The following is a 20,180-nucleotide window of genomic DNA, read 5'->3' on the forward strand; positions in this document are numbered from 1 at the left end:
ACAGAATATTGTCATGAATATTTAATTAGCAAGTATCTTGTTTTGAAAGTTCTTGTTGCTCCTGAAGCAGTGAATGGTTACATCAAAATGTAGGTATTACCAGAAAGCAATATAAAGATGTTCATCCTTGAAAATGGGGTTCTTTCAGCCACTGAGAATGAGTATGTAGGTTTTGGAGCTGTTGGCATTTTTTAACTTCCTTCATGGAACACTGGGTATTAGTCAATACATGGCTTTTGGAAGTTAGAATTTTTTCCTTAATCTTTGTTTGTCACAATCATTCAGAGCAGATTTGGAATTGTTCTGTCTCCAGCACAGACTTTCTGTACCTATAACTACCATAAACTCTCTAAGCAATATCAGTTAATGAAAATATCCCTGCTGACTTCAGTAAAGCCAGGATTTTCATCCTTTTTCCACAGACATTTGTAAAAAAGTGTAACAGATTTGTAGCTTGACAATATAGTATAGCTGGATAATTACCCTGTGTTTTATTTGAAGAAATAAGTTTCTGTTATGGCATTCCTTACGCAGCAAGATAGGGTTTTCTGCTTCTACCTCTCTGCAGTGCATTCATACTTGTTATGTAAACATTATTTATACCAAGCTAAAAACAGGGGAGCTTTGGAACATGGGAGGATTCAGGTAAACAAAAACAGTCTCTCATTAGCAAAGAAATTTTCTCAACTGTAGAGGCAGAACCCTGCTAAAATAGTGATTGTTTCTTTACCTTGGGACATGTTCAAAGCACACTGAATCTTGCCACAAACTTCAATAGATTTTTGGATTAGTCTTTAATTAGTATTTACAGTTGGTTTGACTGTCTCATGATAAAGGTTCGTTTAGCAATATTGATTATGGCATGTTTAGAAACAAATTCTGAACCATGTCCATGCATACAACCCACGTTTTGAACAAGGTTCTGTATTAGTTGATGGGACTATGGTGTTCTACATTCTAGGTCTTGTCTCCCTTGGTACAGACTGAAGTATCCTTCAGCATAACTCTAGAAAAGCGGGCAGCTCAGAGCTTGGACAGGTGCACTCTTTGCTGGGTTAAAAACTGGCTGAATGGCCGGGCCCAGAGAGTGGTGGTGAATGGTGTTGGATCCAGTTGGTGGCCCGTCACTAGCGGTGTCCCCCAGGGATCTGTGTATGGGCCCAGTCCTGTTTAAGATCTTTACTGATGATCTGGATGAGGGGATTGAGCCTACTATTAGCAGATTTGCAGATGACACCAATTTGGGTGTGAATCTCAATCTGCTGGAGGGTAGGAGAGCTCTGCAGAGCAACCTGAACTGGCTGGATTGATGGGACAAATCCAACAATGTGAGGTTTAACAAGACAAGTGTCAGGTCCTGCACTTTGGCCACAACAACTCCCTGCAGCACTACAGGCTGGGGACAGAGAGACTGACAGTGCCCAGGTGGAAAAGGACCTGGGGATACTGGTTTACAGCTGACTGAACATGAGCCAGTGGTGTGCCCACTATGGCCAAGAAGGCCAATGGCATCCTGCCCTGTACCAGGAATAGTATGGCCAGCAGGACTGGGGAAGTGATTCTCTGTACTCAGGACTGGTAAGGTCATACCTTGAGTACTGTGTCCAGTTCTGGGCCCCTCAGTTTAGGAAGGATCTTGAGATGCTGGAGCATGTCCAGAGAAGGGTGACAAGGCTGGAGAAGGGTCTGGAACAGAAGGCCTGTAGGAATGACTGAGGGAGCTGGGGTTGTTTAGCCTGGAGAAAAGGAGGCTTAGAGGAGACATCACTGTCTACAACTACCTGAAAGGAGGTTGTAGCCAGTTTGGGGTTAGCATCTTATTCCCAGGCAACCAGTGACAGGACAAGAAGACACAGTCTTAAACTGTGGCAGGGGAAGTTTAGGCTGGACATTAGGAGGAATTTTTTCTCAGAAGGAGTGATTGGGCTTTGGAATGGGTGAGGTGATGGTGTTACCATCTCTGGAGGAGTTTAAGAAAAGACTGAATGTGGCACTTAGTGCCATGGCCTAGTTTACAAAGTGGTGTTGGGTCATGGACTTGATGATCTCAAAGGTCTTTTCTAACCTAGCTGATTCTGTGATTTCATGATTCTGTGAAGTGGCCTATTTTACTGAGCTTTGCTGGAAAACAGTAAATACATAATGAATGAATGCCCTGAACTCCATCTCCTGATACAGTTACCCCTGCAAAGGGGTAATACTTGAAAAACAACGGAAAGAGCACAATCTTCTAGACTGGAAATAGCACCTGGCAGAAACACAAAAATGCAGAAGAGATTAGGGGTATCAGAAGCTATGTTTGCAAGCACACATTAGCATCTGTGATCTATTCTCTAAATGAGAAACACAGTGAAAAAGCAGTCTGCACACTTGCATCTATAGAACTACATTTTTTTCACCTTTTGGGCTATCAGAGGACAATGGAAGTCTCCAAGCACTTCTGATATCCTGCCCAAGCTCCACACTGGAATTGATGCAATCCTTTAAACTCCACTGGCAACACGTTCTTTACTTCCATATACACACTGCCACTTAAAATTGCTAGGCTCAACTCCATATTTTTCCATTTCATCTTACAGGTAACTGAAGGGCTCAGAAGCAGAGGAATGTTGCATTTGTAAAACACTTCAGGACATATAAGTACACTGCAGAGAAATTCATAAAAACAGGTGATTTGTAAGGATCAGGATCATGATGACCCATCAGGATCATCAAGTCCATCTCCTGGCCCTGTACTGAACAGCACCAAGAGTCACACCATGTGCCTGAAAGTGTTGTACAAATGCCTCTTGAGATGTGTCTTGGTGCTGTGACCTCTTCCCTGGGGAGCCTGTTCCAGTGTCCAACTGGGTGAAGAATCCTTTCCTGATATCTAACCTAAATCCCCTCTTGCTCAGCTTGAGGCAATTTCCTCAAGTCCTCTCACTGTTCATGAGAGTGAAGAGATCAGTTCCCGCCCCTCTGCTTCCCCCTGTGAGGATGTTGAAGAGTGCAATGAGGTCTCCCCTCATTCTCCTCCAGGCTGAACAGACCAAGTGACCTCAGGCACTCCTCATATGGCTTCCCCTCAAGGCCCTTCACCATTTTCATGGCCCTCTGTGGTGGGTTGATGATGGCTGGATGCCAGGCACCCACCAAAGCCACTCTCTCACTCCCCTCTGCAGCTGGACAGAGTAGAGAAAATATAATGAAAGGTTCATGAGTTGAGACAAGGACTGGGAGAGACCTGTCACTAAATACCACCATGGGCAAAACAGGCTAGAATTAAAGATAAAAGATGAATTTATTTTTAAGAAGATCAGAGCAGAACAATTGGAAATAAAATAAAACCTTAGAAGCACCTTTGCCCCACCCCTCCCTCCTTCCCAGCTCTTCTACCTCCTTCCCCAGTGGCATAGAAACAGGGAATGGGGGTTATGGTCAGTTCCATTGTTTTTTCTGCTGCTAAGGAGAGGAGTCTTCCCTCTGCTCCAGCATGGGGTTCCTCTCATGCGAAATAATTCTCCATTAACTTCTCCAACATAAATCTATCTCCTGGGCAGCAGCTCCCTGTGAACTGCTGTAATGTGAGCCCATCCCACAGTCCTCCTCAAACTGCTGCAGCATGGGTCACTCTTCCACAGGGTGTAGTTCTTGAAGGACAGGCTATTCCAGAGTGGGCTTCTCTCTCTCATGGGCCTCCCACAGGGTCACAGTCTCCTCTCTGGCATCCACCTGCTCTGGCATGGGCTCCTCCATGGCTTGCATGTGGATCTCTGCATCCCCTTGGTCCTCCATGGGCTGCAGGGGCATGGCTGTTTCACCATGGTCTGCACCACAGGCAGCAGGGGAATCCTAGCTCCAGTGCCTGGAGCACCATCTCCTTCTCCTTCTCCACTGACCTTGGTGTCTGCAAATTTGTCCTCCTCACATATTCTCACTCCAGTCTTCCGTGGCTGCAATTACTTCTGCACAGTAACTCTTTTTTTTTTTCTTTCCTTTTAAATCTGTAATCACAGAGGTGTCCTGTGTTTCCATCATCTCTAATTATCCCAGCCTTAACTAGTGGCACATCCATCTTTGGAGATACCAGGGACTGGCTCTGCCAGACATGGAAGAATCTTCTAGCAGCTCCTCACAGAAGCCACCCCTGTAGCCTCCCCACAACCAAAGCTTGGCCATGTAAACCCAATATACCCTCCTCTGGATGCTTTCTAATAGCTTCATGTCTTTTTTATATTGTGGTCATCTAAACTGCACACACAACTCAAGGTTGAGGCAGCACTGGTGCAGATTCTTTAAGACATACACACTGACATAATACTATTCAAGCATAAGCCTCTTCAATACAGAAGTCTTCTACAAGTAGAGAGTATCGTAGTAAGACCAATACACATTCTGTTGAGAAGAAAGCTTGTTAGCAATACTGTAATGCAATACTTGATTAACCACAGCAAAGGATAGACTCTCAAATTCATCCAGTTTTTGCCTGTGATTTATTTAGCCTTAAAGGAATCTCATAGTATGAAGCTGTAGTATGAAAGCTGAGGTTTGAGAATGCATATAGCTTTCTCATATTTGCAGCTTAAATGTCAAAACCTTCATCAGGCTGTTGAGAAAAATAACCCAATACGAAAAATATTACACTCATACCTACATGAATAATGGCAGAATAATTATTTCTTTGTTCCCTCTTTTAGAAAAAGCTTTCAAAGCTCTCAAATAATGTCCTACTTTTTCACCTGTTATCTGTCTTTCCTCTTTGAAGAAAAGTTTTCCACCTATCAAAAACCAGTTGGTTTGTTGCAGGGGGATTGCTGTGGTTGTGGTTCAGCCTTTAAACCATAATCCATGAGAAAGACTCTACCAAAACTAAGACAAATGAATCACACACTTTTTTCCAAGCTTGAACTACACAGAGAACCACAGAATTACAGAATGTTTACGTTTGGAAGGAACCTCTGTAGATCATCTTGTGCAGCACTCTGCCAAGACAGCTTACACAGGAATGCATTGAGGTGGGAGAGAGACTCCACAATCTCCCTGGGCAGCTTGTTCCAGTGCTCTGCCACCCTCAATATAAAGAAATTCTTCTTCATGTTGAGGTGGAAATTTTTGTGGTTTAGTTTATGGCCATCACTCCTTGTCCTGCCACTGAACACCATGGAAGAGTCTGGCACCATCCTCTTGGCAAGTTCCTTTGAGATATTTCTATGCATCAGGCCCAGCTTCCACAGTGTCTCCTCATAAGAGAGATGTTCCAGACCTCTAATTATCTTTGTGGCTCTCTGCTGAACCCTCTTCTTGTCTTTCTTGTACTGGGGAGCCCAGAACTGGATACAGCAGTCCAGATGTGGCTTTACTAGGGACTGTAGAGTGGAAAGATCACCTCCCTTGACCTGCTGGCCACAGTCTTCCCACACTCTTACATGCTGGAGAAGAGGACGTCTCTTTTTCATGGATCTTTGATCTGTATTTCATTACACTGATTTGGGAATCAATTCAGAAAGAAATAACAATCTTTTAACAATGGTTACCCAAATATTTTCTGACATGAGACTGCAACATAAAGTGACTCAGTTATACACCTACACACCTCAGATACTGATGTGAGCTTCCCAACAAATCCTATTCTTATCAGATCATTTGTGAGGGGAAAAAGTATTATTTTAGTAAAAATTAATAAAATTATAATTATTCTTTTCTTTCTTTAGCCTGAAGGGAAGAGATGAAATAATGAAAGGAGGGGATAAAATATATACTTTATCCTCCTATGCTTTATCCTTCTATGCTCATACTGGAGACACCTGCAGATACAGTGAGTGTCCAAGGTGGCATTAACCAAACTGAAGCCGATTCAAAGCAGAAAGATACTGATCAAGAAATAAACTGTCTTTTAGAAAAGCAACTTCAAAAAAATAATTGAATCACATTGAGGGAGGCATTGATACCATGGCCAGCAACATCTCTGCTAACAGAACAGGTTTGGATGTAAGTCACATCTAGAGACAGCCTCATAGGCTTGTTCTTGGTTTTGTAAACTTTATCTGAAACACTCTGGGCCCAGATTTGGCACCAGACAATATCTGTGCCAGTCTACCTTCAGTTAAGGAATAAAAATGGAATTTTTAATTAACATTAATTTTGCAACAGCTAAAAGCTTTGTAATGTACTGATACAGAACAGGAACGTGATGGAATTGAGCCCCGGTTTTACGCTTTTCTCAGTTCTTGCTGCACCACTACCACAAGCCTGGTTTGCTGATGCCTTGTAAGATGGGCCCCTGAACTTGTATCTGAGCAGATGCTAAATGGATGAAGGTGAAGAGAAAGAATATAACATGGATGTAGTTTTATTATCCACAGTTTTCTTGTACACAACTGTTTCACACAGCTCTCGGCCACCATGTAATCCTGGCTGCTAGTCCTAATCTTTTGACCTTTCTGAGTCATTATTACAATTAGTTCAATATATAAAACCATAAAAAACTTATTAGAAAAATAACTCAATTTTTAAACCTTACCAAAACACCTATTCTCTAACTGCCATGACCTCCTTCCACACTGCGTCTCCGGCTTTCTTCTAGCCCCACCTTTTTCACACCCCCATGTTGGCAGTTACTATTTCCCCTTTGCACATCACCCTTGTGTGTATCAGATACCTATTCCCAGTTCTCCTTCAGCATGGTGACATTCTCTTACTAAATCATGAGATTATAGTCACAATTGTAAATAATGCTCAAGAGAAGCTAAATAAGTTTCAGAAAATTATCCCTCCTGTCAGAGATAAAATTGGTGTAGTATAGGAATTAAAGTGACTTCAAGTTGCTGATAGTAGCAATTATATCTGTTCAAATCCAATGTTATTTCTCCATAGGAACCTAGAGCTTTTACTTTGCAGTAAAGGGACTGTATTTAACACTTAGAGTGGAAACAAGCCCTTTGTTTTGCAATGCTTCCATTTTTAACATTGCAAATAAGTAGTTGAGTCAGTGGAGAATCAAGAGCCAAGTATCACCTATTATGGGGGCTTAATGTGTCTACTTTGTGCAAACACCAGTGTCTATATATATTCAAAAATCTAGACGTCAGTCACTATTCTAGAAAAAACTACTGGGTAAATTGATAGATTTTGTCTGTTGGAAATAGTTATGGCAAGATCTGTGGGAAATTTTTCATTCAAAATGAAAATTCAGCTGTGTTAGAACTTTTAATCCTACCATTCATATGAAAGAGGAATAGAAGCCCATACCTTCCAGTTTGACATTTTATAAGCAGGACAGTTTTAGTGCTTTAGTCAAAGTTACTTTTCATTTAAAAATTATCTTCTTTAATCTTTTAAAATCATGCAAAGACAACAACTCTCCCTTTAAAATAGAATAAGACTTTTTTAGTCATATTTGGCCCAGAATAAATATATACATGGGTATGTATGTGTATGTATATTCACATACATACATACATACATAAACTTCCCACAATTTCTAGGGAGCAAAATAACAGTATATATCAACTATAATATTAAGAAAGAAGTCATGCTAAAAGAACCTAATCTGTGAAGGTGTTACATAAACGATATAGTTGTTTATGTAATTAAAGGGTCATTATTATGTATATTTACAAGCAAAACAAATTATTTGAATTATCTTGCTTTACAGTAGAAATACTGTTTTCCACACTTTGTATGTGTAGATTTATATGTTTTAAAGAACTGAGAAATTTTGCCAGTGAGATTTGCCAGCAGAAATTTCTGAGAAGCAAGGGACACGCCCCATGGGTTTTCTATTTCTGTCTTTATCCCTAACCAGGTCCAGTCCTCTTTCAGTTGTTCCTTTCATCTAAGTTTGCCCACACACAGGCAAGTCCTCTTCCCTACTGTCCCTCATAGTTCCAAACCTCTCTTGGATCCACTCTTCAGGCTCCTACTTCCCCATGCCTTGTCACTCTCTAGTCCTACTAGAGGTTGACTACTTCTGCATTTATTTTTTCACTCCATATCTTTCATCTTCCCTGGCTCTTGTCCTGTCTTCATTTGAGTCACACATTCTCTTTTTTCCATTCCCCATGAATATGGTCATTGAGTACACAGAAAAGTAAAGGGTCCCTGGTGTCACCTCTGCCATTTCCCACAACAGGTATAGTGGGATGCTAGTATTTCAAGGGGGGCAGAAATAATCTGATGCTCCTAAAAGAGGTGAGAAGATATGGGCTTTACTTGGTGCAATCAATAGGACAAAGATACTAATAAATTGGTGCTCATGGAGTTTGGAATTGGATGGAGCTTTTCAGGAAGCACTTATACAAATACCTGTCAGATGTGACTCGGATAAGCTGATCCTGTCCATATGCAGGTGATTTTTGGAGGCTCCTTCCTGAGGTTCCCTTTTCTGTGAATTTTTAGGGGATGTAGCTATTTAGAGTTCCAAAGTAAACATCTGCCAACTACATTTCTCAAAGGCTTGGAATATAACCAAGCATGGCTTGTCACAGGATACCTGAAGAGACATGTCAAGCCCAATTTTCCTGCTCCTCACCACATTATCTTAATTTTGCTCTTAATTATGACATATTTTTAAAATGAGAAAAAATACACAATATTTCTATATCTTCCTTGGGAACCACTGAAGTATTTTAGCAGAAATTTCCTTTAAAAGTACTTAGGAAGAGTTAGCCAACCAGGTGGAAATACTAAGAACAGCAGCAAAGGTCCTAAAATAGGAAATACTGGGCTACTTCAATTATAGAAGGTTCTACAAGTTCTGCCAATATTTTTCCCTTAGGCTCTCACAAAATGGGGAAGCAAAGAGAGAAATATCTCACAACTTCACAGAATCCCTTAAGTCTCCTATGTTCCCATTTAAAAGGGATTATGAAATAAAATGGAGTAGGAAGCTCCTCAAAATTTCAAAGGAAACTCTTGTTTCAATGCCAAAATTGCTATTTTAATATTTTTTCCCATATCTGACTAATTTTAAGGTATTCCTCATTAGCATAACTGTCATTCTGGGCTTTGCTTTTTTCTCTTTGCTGTTTTTATTTATCAATTGAAGTATGCAACTTACAATAGAAAGTATAGAAAGAGGGAATTTAATTGACATTAATTCCTATGAATTTAACTTGTTTTCCTTTTCCCTAATCCAAATAAACTAACTGAATAATGCTCTGGAAAGACAGATCTTTGTCAAAAGTCACAGCAAGCAACACTGCAGCCCACAGGGTAAAAAAAAAAAAAGAAAAAAAAAAAGAAAAAAGGGAGAACTAGATTAAGCCTTTTGTTTTAAGCATACTCATTTTAAAACCAAATTGATTGAGAAAGCAGCTCTGACTATTATGGTTTGAGTAGTGCTCTCTTCCCTCCCTTTCATATTTTCATCACTGCCAGCAAAGATATAGATGGAGACCAATAAAACAGGACTTGGACCTTTCACCTTGTCTGTTAATGGATATCTGTTTCTAACTAAATAAGGCTTTCTCCTTCCTCTTTTCCCCAGTCTGATTTCCACCTATCCCTTTTTCATTTCCATCCGAAAAAAATGGAAATTCTAATCTATTTGTTTGGACTCTATCCCTACTTACCTCAAGATGGGTTTCTACCATTCATGGAAATAAAAAAGAACTTTAAAGTACACATAAATAAATTACTCTTACAACCCACTTTACAGCTGTTTTGTACTTCCAGATGGTATAAAGAGATCCCAGTATAAAGTAGAATTAGGCTACTATCTCCAGTGCTTGAACTTCTCAAAAAAAGATAAATAACCAAACACAAGCATTATAAAAACAAAAAAATAATCACCATTTTTTTAGTGAAATTTTTATTTTCAGATGCCAATTCCAGTCTTGTTTTTCCAAAATTAAGGGAAAACACATAAAAAATTTTACCATTTGCCTTGCAGCACTGATTGGGAAAAAAATAAAAAGATCACTTTGGAGAGAGTATAATTAATATCAGTCAGGATGGGGCACACTGGGTTTAATTTTAGTGTTCTTCTCTTTTTCTTTCTGTGCCTTCTTTCTAGTTATCTTAGGAATCACTAATTGTTCAAACATTGTAGACTACACTCCTAAATTTGCTCATGTAAAGGCTTCTGAATTTGACAGAAGAAACTTAGAGGCTGCTGGTGATCCTGTTTGTCCAAATGTAACTGTTTAGCTCCACAGATTTACTTCTGATGAATCCTGGTAAATATCAGATAGAAAAGAAACCCCCAAGAACCCATCCTGAACATGCTCATGTTAAACGTCTGTTTGAAATTTAGTGTGCTTTTATTTATATTCTTAGGGAAATATGAGGCTACTTTGCAGCTTTTTTTTAATTAAAAGAGTAACTGAAATTCACCTATATACCTTAATGTTTGTTGTATCAGAAATTATTGACATCATGATATCTTGGAGATAAAAAAATTCTCAGCACACTGACCAGGTTAAAAGCACAGATCTTTGTGCAGTTCTTAATTCAATAAAATGCTGTGGTACTTCATGATCAGAAGGAAATACGCCCTCAGAAGCATCTGTTTCTTCTGTGTCCTTCATGAGAGTCAAAGGGTACTTTACAATCCAATCCAATGCTAGATATAACCTTTTAAATAAATAAACCGTGGTTTAAGGATTTAAAAAGCACTAGATCAAAGAATGTAATCTTTGAGATCTAATAACTACAGTGATGGGTCTAGCATAAGGACATGAGCAGAGTAGAACAAAGGTTTGCTGAATATCCACAGTGCCTCTTGGGTTAAAATTCATTACAGAGTCACTCTAAATGCCTAGTCAAGGGGCAACCCTAAATTTCTCTTCTTGCTAAAATCCAGCATGAACTTCAAAAATAAACTGAAAGCAATATATTTATGGGAAGAAACTCCAATCTTCAGCTTATTTTGTGTTGTTGCTTAACTATTCAAAATTCAGCTCTTATTTTCCAAACCTGCCAATTTCAGTTTCAGCCTCCAGGTTTTTGGCTACACACCCTAACGCACACACACACAGAGATTTCTACTCCCCAGGATTTACTGAGTGGAGATGGAGAACTGGCATTTTTTTTCCAGCAGTGCATGTCTATATCCTCTTGCAACCAGAAGAGATCCAAGCCTTTAGCATTACACTGTCTAATGCACAATGTGCTTCTCATGTGAGCTTTCCCAATAAATTGTGGGGATACTTATGGATGTGCTCAAATGGTTCCATGATTACCCTTTAAATAAGCAATATCACCAAAACAAACAAACAAACAAACAAACAGCTGTGTTCAGAGTTATTGTAAACCCTTCACATGCTGTTTTAGAGCACTCTAAATTTGTCATCTGTCAGGCTTTGAAATTGCAAGTGTTGCTCACCAACTTGCACACAAAAAGTTTTCTTGCCTACTTTGGTGACAAGCTGGAGCAGGTGGTGAATACTGCACACAGACTTTTGGAAAAATCTTGTTTTCTTTCTTTATTTCCCACCATGGGCATTACAACACACAAACCATCACTTCTGCCTGCTGCTTGACCAGCATCTTGTCAAATCTGGCTGCAAGATTAAGCTTCCCCAATTCTGAATTCAATATTGCAACCCTAAGGACATAAGAATCAAACTGGAACATTCTGGGTTTTGGAGTTGTTTTTTTTTCCCTTTTAATGGACAAAATTGTTTCTACTCCAAGACCATAGTTTGCCCTGACTATAATGATAAATCATCATGACTGACACTAAGCAAAATGAGTTTGATATTTTCTGCTTTATCCTTCCACATTAGAAACCACTTTTACATTTGCCACAACTTTTAACCTTTCTTCCAAAATATTAGAATTATACAAATGAGGTAATATTTCTGCTTTGTATAATCCATTTGAAATACGTGAAGCACATTTTGTACACAGAAGGGAATGGGCACAGTGAAGAGAAGGTAAGATTTAATAGCCAGCAATCTTGCAATAACTGTTGGTTTCCTATAGCAGCATAATTCTTCTTTATTCCAGATTATTTTATTTCATTGGAACAGTGTCCTGCTAACAAAGCCAGGGGGAGGTCCAGGACTCCAGACAAATTCAGCACTTGGCAGCATCTGGTTCTAGTAGCAAAAGTTATTGACCCAATGACAGTGTCTTGGAAATACCAGACTTAACCATTATCAGAATTATTTGCATCTTTAGCTCTTTTTATTTTTTTAAAGGCATATTCAGTAATGATTAGGCACATTTCTCCATTGTTATAATTAAAAAACCCCAAAACAATGACAGCCTTTAATGTGATATACTAAGAAAAATGAAAGTGGATGCTACTTTGCCACTGATGGGAGACAATGTGATTTTAATTCATAAGTTTGAAGCAAGGATATGAAACATTCTGGTCATTGATATTGTTGTTTAAGTCTTAGTCTGTGTTGCAAATCTATGTTTAGCTATTTATTTCCCCCCCAAAAAGAGGATGTCTTGTAGGAGTGGGCTAAAGCCATCTGTTTTTTATTCCAGTAAAACTTCATTGCACTTGAAACAAAAGAAAGGCTCAAGTAAAAACTGCATTAGAGCTCCATAAGTTGGATTTATAAGTGAAAAAGCAGTTAGACATGTAAACAGTTTAGTGAAAAGTGCAACATTCTGATACAGAAGCATTACTTACAATATGTCTAACAGCAGTTGTATAATACTATTAACATGACTTTCACTAGTTTGCTTGCAAAAAACTCATGTTCTGTTATTTTCTGTTTCTTGAAACTTGTTTCCATAGCAGGGGGTAGTTAAAAAACACTTTCATCCTTTACTTGTCCCTGTAATAGTTCCTTTTTGGAAGTGCTGTTCCATAGCTGGATTGTGTCATCCAAACACGCATGAGTCCAAGTTCCCTGAAAATGCTATCAACTTACAAAATAAAAGCTACTCCATGGAATCAACTACTGAAATAGCACTAAGTTTCATTTTAACTTTTTTTTTCTTTTGCTTTAGGTCCTATTTCCCTTCACAATGCCTTTCCCCATTTGTGGATTCAGAACCCCACCCTGGAATGAGCCACCTTTGGGAATAGGTCATATTTAGCAAGCACTTAAGATACCACTCACTAGATATATCACAGGGTCAAAATTACTCTCTCAATTGTGATTTTGTAACACTGCTTGTCAAATTATTTGATTTCTTGTAGAGGAAGGTGGCACAGAAAAGCCCACTAAGACAAGACCTACGTGTTTTGACAAGAACAGCTATCAGAGTTCTGCCCTGTAAATCCTCATTCGCATGTGCAAAGGACATGAGACAGCTGTACATCTACAGCAGAGAGCAAGATGAATTTATGAGGCCCTCATCTCTGAAAATAATTTATCCAACTTTGAGTCACTAAACAGTATCAATTACTATTACTCATGTGAGTAAAAGTTTGTTGGAGATAGTTTTGTTATATGTATGGCATATACAAATATAGATACAAAAATAGAAAAAACAGGCTTATCAGTAACTACAAAAACTATTCTAAACAACTTAAGAAAATTTAATTTATATAGTTCACCATATAAAGATTGCTTGAAATAAAGATTTTTGCATCCCTTCTTTCTTCCCCAACCTTTTCTTTACGAAGCTTTCTCCCACTACCTCTTTTAATAATGGCTAGAAATTTTGAACAGTCCCTTGATCTTCAAAATTTTCTTTTGATCTAACAGTTAGATAAAGCACTACTATAGAACAGCACTACCAGTCAACAGAGAATCATCAGTGGCAAACATCAACTAATATTTCTCTTTTGAAGAGAAAGTACTACACATCACAGAGGTTTTGAAGCCCACATTGAAACAAAACCCCTGAAGTGACAGTCTGTTTACCTGTAGCCCTGATACCCTCAAAAAGTAAGTGTTCAAGACCCTTGGGTTACTGTCTTTATTCCTAATAGCCAGTTCTAATTGTAAAACAGTTTGCATAACAATTATTTAGTTAGCATTTAAGCCAGACTTTGTTATATTTATTAGCAGTAACACAATAGGCTTGTCGGACAAGATCCTGCCAATTGCTATATATATGAGGAGCCCCATTGAATTCAGTATCATTCTCTGCACTTGAAGCTTTAGCAATTGCAGACTTCTTATGGGCTTAAGTGATTTGCTGACCAACTTATAAGTACATGCTTAAGTCTAGTTAAGTTTAATGAGAGATAAACATGCACATATTCAAAATTGCCTGATCTGAGGTTCTTCCATCTTTTGAATTTCAGAATGAAAACCTACATTATTAATGTTGCTGAATGATGTAAATCACAGGAAAAAATAATATTTTGCCATATCTTCATCTAATGTTGAAAGTGCTGTATACAGTTTCTCTTTGATTGTCCTTTTATTTTCTTCCATTTGAGTTGCAGTTAAGATCAGAGAAGAAAAATAAAAGTCTTGTTACAGCTACAGGTCACTGTAAGATAAGAGGCTCAGCAGTCACTTCTATGCACTGTACACACAAAAGTGGGCCAGACTGATATTTAGTTTATCAGTCTGGAATCTAGGAAACATAACAGAGGTACTTGAATGTAAATGCATTGTCAAAAGATAATAATCTACATCACTGAAGGAGTGTCACTTGTCCAGTAATTTAAAGGTCATCTGACATACTTCATTTTTCTCTTACAATTAGAATATAGTGAATATACACAGAGTACAAATCACAGCTTTTTAAGATTTGACCTCTTAATTGGCTGCCCTGACCCACAGATGAAACCACACAGTAGTACAGAACAGAAAAAAGAAAATCAGAGAAAATTACTAAATATGTTTTAGAAAGCTGATTTCAATTAAAATCCAATTTTGGTGTGAAAAGAAGAAAAATCTTTTAAAGTATGAATCAAAATGATAAAAATTCATATTTTCTGCTGTAAAAACAAAAGTCAACAGAAAAATGCATTCTTTTGCTGGAATCCAGGCCTAGGACCAAAGAATTTACATATATTAAATTAACAAGATTCAAAGTCCTCTACAACAAATACTGTAAAATATTACAGCCACATTCCTGCATCTCCTTACAATAATAATTCTTAAGGACACAATATTCTAGAGAGTGTATACAATAGTGGGTTTCTCCAAAGATGGAATGCTTCATTATTAGAGTACCAGTGTGTTCATAAATATTAAAAAGTATGACTTTTTCAAACATATTTCTTACTGTTTACATTGTCTCTCTACTACTGAAAAAAAAAAACAGTCAATGGGTACCTGTCCATAAGTCTCTCTCTCACAGTCCTGAGCTGCAGAAAACCACTGCTGGTGACAGTAAAGGACCACAGTTTTTGTTCTGGATACACAATGAGCTGCCAAGGGGACATGTAGTCTGGCCTTACTTATGCAAGTAGTTATTCTTACAGTGATGGGTCTAATTCTAACTTGAAAGAACAGGATTTGTCCCAAACTGCAGACAAAATGGCACAATTCCTTGCTGTCTTACAAAAGTGGGTCCTAGTTTTACATAAGGTTATTTTCTGTTTGTTTATGTTATAGGCAATTCTTTATATTAGATTAGAGCTGGAAACCGATATTCCAAGAGAAAAAGAACTTCTCTACTGCTATAAGAAAAATCATGTAGAGATTGCTCAAGACAAAATAACATTATAGATCTGATCTTCATTTTGTAAAAATTAAACTCCTGGATACATATTAGTCTGCATTATAAAATCAACACTGACAACAGATTAAACTTCTGAAAGGTGACCAAAAGTTGCAAAAAGAATGGTTTCTCTGAAACATGTTGTATTGTGGTTAATCATGAGGAAGAACACAAAAAAAAATTTAAAAAGGCAACAAAATGAAACAGAACAGAAAGACCCACACTGGCTGCAGCAATGTATCAGATTCATAAACTGGGTTTTAGAGAGCTCTCTGTGGGAAAAGACCATGTTTATCCTTGCATAAATAGCATTTACTACATGGTGAGATCATATGGAGGATACCACTTAAATACATGCTAAACCTGTAGAAATACATGCTAAACCTGTAGAAAGAGAACTCAAACATAGCAGTAATAACTGCAAACACAGGCTTATTTGAAGAAGAATGTTACCTAATTTACTTCCTCTCAATATACAGAGATCTAATTTAAGCTGCTCCCCTCCCCTTTCCCACTTTAGTATAGAACCAGTGAACACAGAAATGTGCAGCCAGCCTGGGCCCTCAGGCCGGTGGATCAAGATGGCAGGCTGGCCTGGGCTCCCCTGGGGACAGCAGAGCCAGAAGGGTGATTGGACACAGTGACCTGTCTGCATGAGATGAGACAAAAACAGGAGGGCTGTAATGCTGATGAACTAACCTGTCACTCACAAGCTCAGGTCTGAGGAGAAAAAAAAAAGATGGAGAGAAAAAAGAATAAGAAAAAGGTATAGTAGAGGTTTTAGAAAGCATGCAAGGCAGAAAAATTACAATGTTATTGGAATAATTAGATGACATTTAATTATCTGTTCATTCAGATGGGCTCAGGATATACAGCTAATATGGCATGAAAATCCAGCTAATAGTTTCTATGAGAGCAAAACACAATTGAAGAAATAATGGATATTGTGGTTTGGCATGCAAGAAAGGATGCTACACACTATTGCTGGCAGGGATCAGGGTTTCATGCCAAACACTCCAGTTATGAATCAAAATCACAATGAGCAATGAGCTTCTAGATCTTGACACACAAGGCAAGGAGGTTGTTCTTCAGAGTACTTGGGTGTTTTATTGCTTGCTTGGGGGAGGAAAAATCCAGAGGGAAGGCTCACAAGCAATTCTGCACCCTGGACCCAGTACACCCAGGTGCTGGGTAGCAGTCAGAGTTGTAGCACTCTGCACACCATTGCCATCACCAGTGGGAATTACTGTGGACTGGTGGTTAAAGACAGTTGAAATCTAGATTTTTTTTTAAAAAAGGTAAAAAATGCATTTAATGATGAACAAGTACTTGGTGTTGAAAATGCCTTTAAATTGGTATGCTCCTCCTATTCCATTTGTGTCATACACAGACTAATGCTTGAACTACAAAAATCTGCTACTGTGTCTGATCTCCATTGCATCAGCTATACGTGTATAGTTTGGATTTTTAATTAGGCGAGTTCACATTCCATTAGCAGTAAACAAGATTGAAATTAGAGCTACATCTGCAGGATTAGTAAAAAAAAAAATTGTCATGGCAGAAAAAAAATACAGTGCTGATATAAAAAGGCCAAATTATATATATTTATCCAATTTTTTGGGTTTAGGGGTTTGAAAGTTAACAAAGACTTTCAATAACTTTTTCTAATACTGTCAGGAAATAAATGCCTCTTCTAAAACTATGCAACTACTAAATATGCAAACCTTAACTATCAATACAAAATAGAGACTTACAATACGGAAAGATTTTCTGCCACAGGGCTTGCCTTTTGATAGTTATTTTTTCTTAAAGTACTTACAGAAAGTCCGTGTCTATTTTCAGCAAAGTATGTTAATTATACTGATTGCCCTGAGATTCCCACATTTTAACTAACTCCTTTATTATACAACCAGAAAATGCATAATTTATCAGAAAAAAAAATTAAACTTTTTTTCCTATCTTAGCACATAGCTAATAACAACCAAACATTGGACAATTAATCAAAACAAAAACATACTTGAAAATTTTGTGGATTTATGAACCTATTTTGATGTGCACACTTATATATATGAAATGTAAATATGCACACATGCTGATCTGAAAAAAATGTTTGCAGCACCTAAGACAGTAAGTTTCAGAAAAATAACATCTATAAAGTCTAGCACAGAAAACCCACAGCAGTTCATCACCTAAAATGCATAAATTTATTTTTCTTTTAAGTACATGCTCTTGCTATTAATTTTAGGAAATGAAATACACAAACACATGATATAAACATTTTTCCAGACATTCACTGAACTTTTTTCATTCATGAAATATGGAATGTTACACACATAAAAAAAAATCCTTCTACCATTTCCAGCCTCAAAACCACTTTTTGAGAGTTGGCAAGCCTTAAACATAAAATAGCTAACTTACACTTTCTTAAATTTGAAAACAAAATTTACATTAAAAAGATATTACAAGCTTTTAGATTTATAAAGATTTCAGGGTAGATTTTCTGTCAAGAGCACTTGCTCAAAACCTTGCCATTGTATCTCCCTTAGAATCATTAAATATATTTCTGTAAGACTGAACAAGTTAACCAAAAAGGTAACTAACACAGTCTAAAATACTTATTTTTCCACAATGTAGTACTGGCAAGCATGCCCCACTTTTTAGGTATAAGCCAGCCTAATAGAAAGCTGTGAATGTTTGGAGGATTTTTAATAAAAAATGTATCTTCTATTTTTAAAATATTTAAAGCAATAAAAGTCTGTGGTAAACATGGCATTACATATTTGACATTTTCCACCCAAAAATGCATTACTATGTACGATGGTATTAATAAACCATGTGCTTTGAGGGACTTCAGTGCTTTGCCGTAATTTAGATGAAAACAATGTATAGAATGAGAATTTTTCTACCATTACATCAACATATAGAAAACAAATACTATGTCATCATTTCAGCAGCATGCGTTCACTGTACTGGAAACATATGCAAAAAAACACAAACTTTTGAGAGTTCAAAAAATACCCTTTACCAGAGAATGATTTACAAGTCAGTGGTTAATGAGAAATTGTTGAGCACTTAAAATTTTGTTAGAAGAAGAAAAACAGGCACCCTCATCTGACTCTGACTGCTTTCACAGGAAAACAGCCCTCCCTGCTCATCAGAACAAAATAATTTCTTTCCCCACTTCAGGTTATTATTTGAAGCAAATGAAAAGACAATGATTTTTCTCTCTTCTGGCTAAAGCTCAAAACAGCATGGTTAAATCACACATATAAAAACTACAGACTTATCAGAAATCACAAAACAGAAAGAGAAGGACTCACTGACCCATTTGGAAGACAAAGACGACAAAACGGAAAAGCTCTAAAAATCAGCTTGTGAGGCCTTTGAGAGATATTCTTCTGGCATTTCATCACAGCAGCCCCAGTTCACTTCCCTGGATACAGGGAGGGAGAACTAAATAGAGCTGTTTATTAAAGCTGTTGTGCTGGATTGCATTAGGAAGCACGAGCAGACCACCTGGACCTTTCAGATTGTGGCAGTGTTTAATTTGCAGGCTGCCCCTCTGCAGCAGCAAAGACTACTACATTTACCAGGCTCAATCACACATTATCTGGATTAGGAGTATAAGAGGAAAAAATAAAAATAAAAAATAAAAGCCACAGCATCTAGCACAGGAATACAGTCAATATAAAAATAAGGAACAGCATTACAAATAGAAAGCAACTCCCCAGCAAACATAACACTTTCACTCCTCGGTTCTTCTACTTCAGCATATTTAAACAAAATAAAACAGCAAATTAATAAATACATTGATTTGATAAAGCTCAGGCTGAAATGGGGTTTATTAGAAGAAAAGGATGGTAATTTAGTTTTTTCTAGTGATTTCCTGGCCAGATTATTGTGTTTCTTTTGCCTTTCTCACTTTCAGTACTACACTCGCTGGTAGCTGAAGATACAGATAGAAAGATGGTACTGTAAATATGAATTATGTGAATCATATGGTTAGACCCTTGTGAAAAAAAAAAAAATAAAAGGGGAGTTGAGAAATGGCTGACTCCATACCTGACCAATTACAGCTTGCATGGTCCCTGTGTCCTGCTGAGCTGAAAGATCGCAATCCATCATATGTAGTCTTTGAAAAGGAGAATGGGGGTTTCTGGCATGCATCTGTCAATCAACTTCTGCACTCACAACCATCACCAAAAGCAAGGGAAAAAAGTCAAGCTGCTCCACCAAATAGGATGAAATAGTCATGTGACCTTCAGCACTCTCACACACATACATACTTCCATAGAACGTATGAATTTTCTGCAGATATGAAATGACATTGACAAATACCCAATACCAAGTAAATAAAGTGAGACAAACAGCTACTCACCAAAGAGAAAACACTTGCTGTAATCTTCAGCCTAAAGATTTAATATACCTAAAAGGTATTTTAAACTGAGTGTTTTCTTTAGAGCCTAAACTTTTCAGATAAGGTGATATGATTTTATATATGCAGACAGTGGTCAGAACTTTAACCCCTTGCGTCCTCTTGCAGCCTCTAATTTTGTTCCCCCACCTTTATCCTTCTACTTCATATCTTTTTGAGTTCTTGATTTTTTTTTTCTTTAAGTTTCTTTTGTGTCAAAGTGAAGTGGCTTGTGTTGCCATCTTTG

At 37.7% G+C, this 20,180-nt stretch overlaps 1 protein-coding gene across 1 annotated transcript in view; it reads right to left on the minus strand.

Annotated features, from left to right (window-relative positions):
* Nucleotides 1-19,686, minus strand: part of POU6F2 (POU class 6 homeobox 2) — a 311,850-nt gene extending 292,164 nt beyond the window's left edge. Inside the window, exon 1 of the mRNA XM_066544767.1 lies at nt 19,582-19,686. Within this exon, the coding sequence (XP_066400864.1) occupies nt 19,582-19,686 (105 nt within the window). The remainder of the gene's footprint in view (nt 1-19,581) is intronic.
* Nucleotides 19,687-20,180: the final 494 nt, after the last annotated feature.

The sequence above is a fragment of the Molothrus aeneus genome, chromosome 1 (assembly GCF_037042795.1).
Source record: "Molothrus aeneus isolate 106 chromosome 1, BPBGC_Maene_1.0, whole genome shotgun sequence".
NCBI lineage: Eukaryota > Metazoa > Chordata > Aves > Passeriformes > Icteridae > Molothrus > Molothrus aeneus.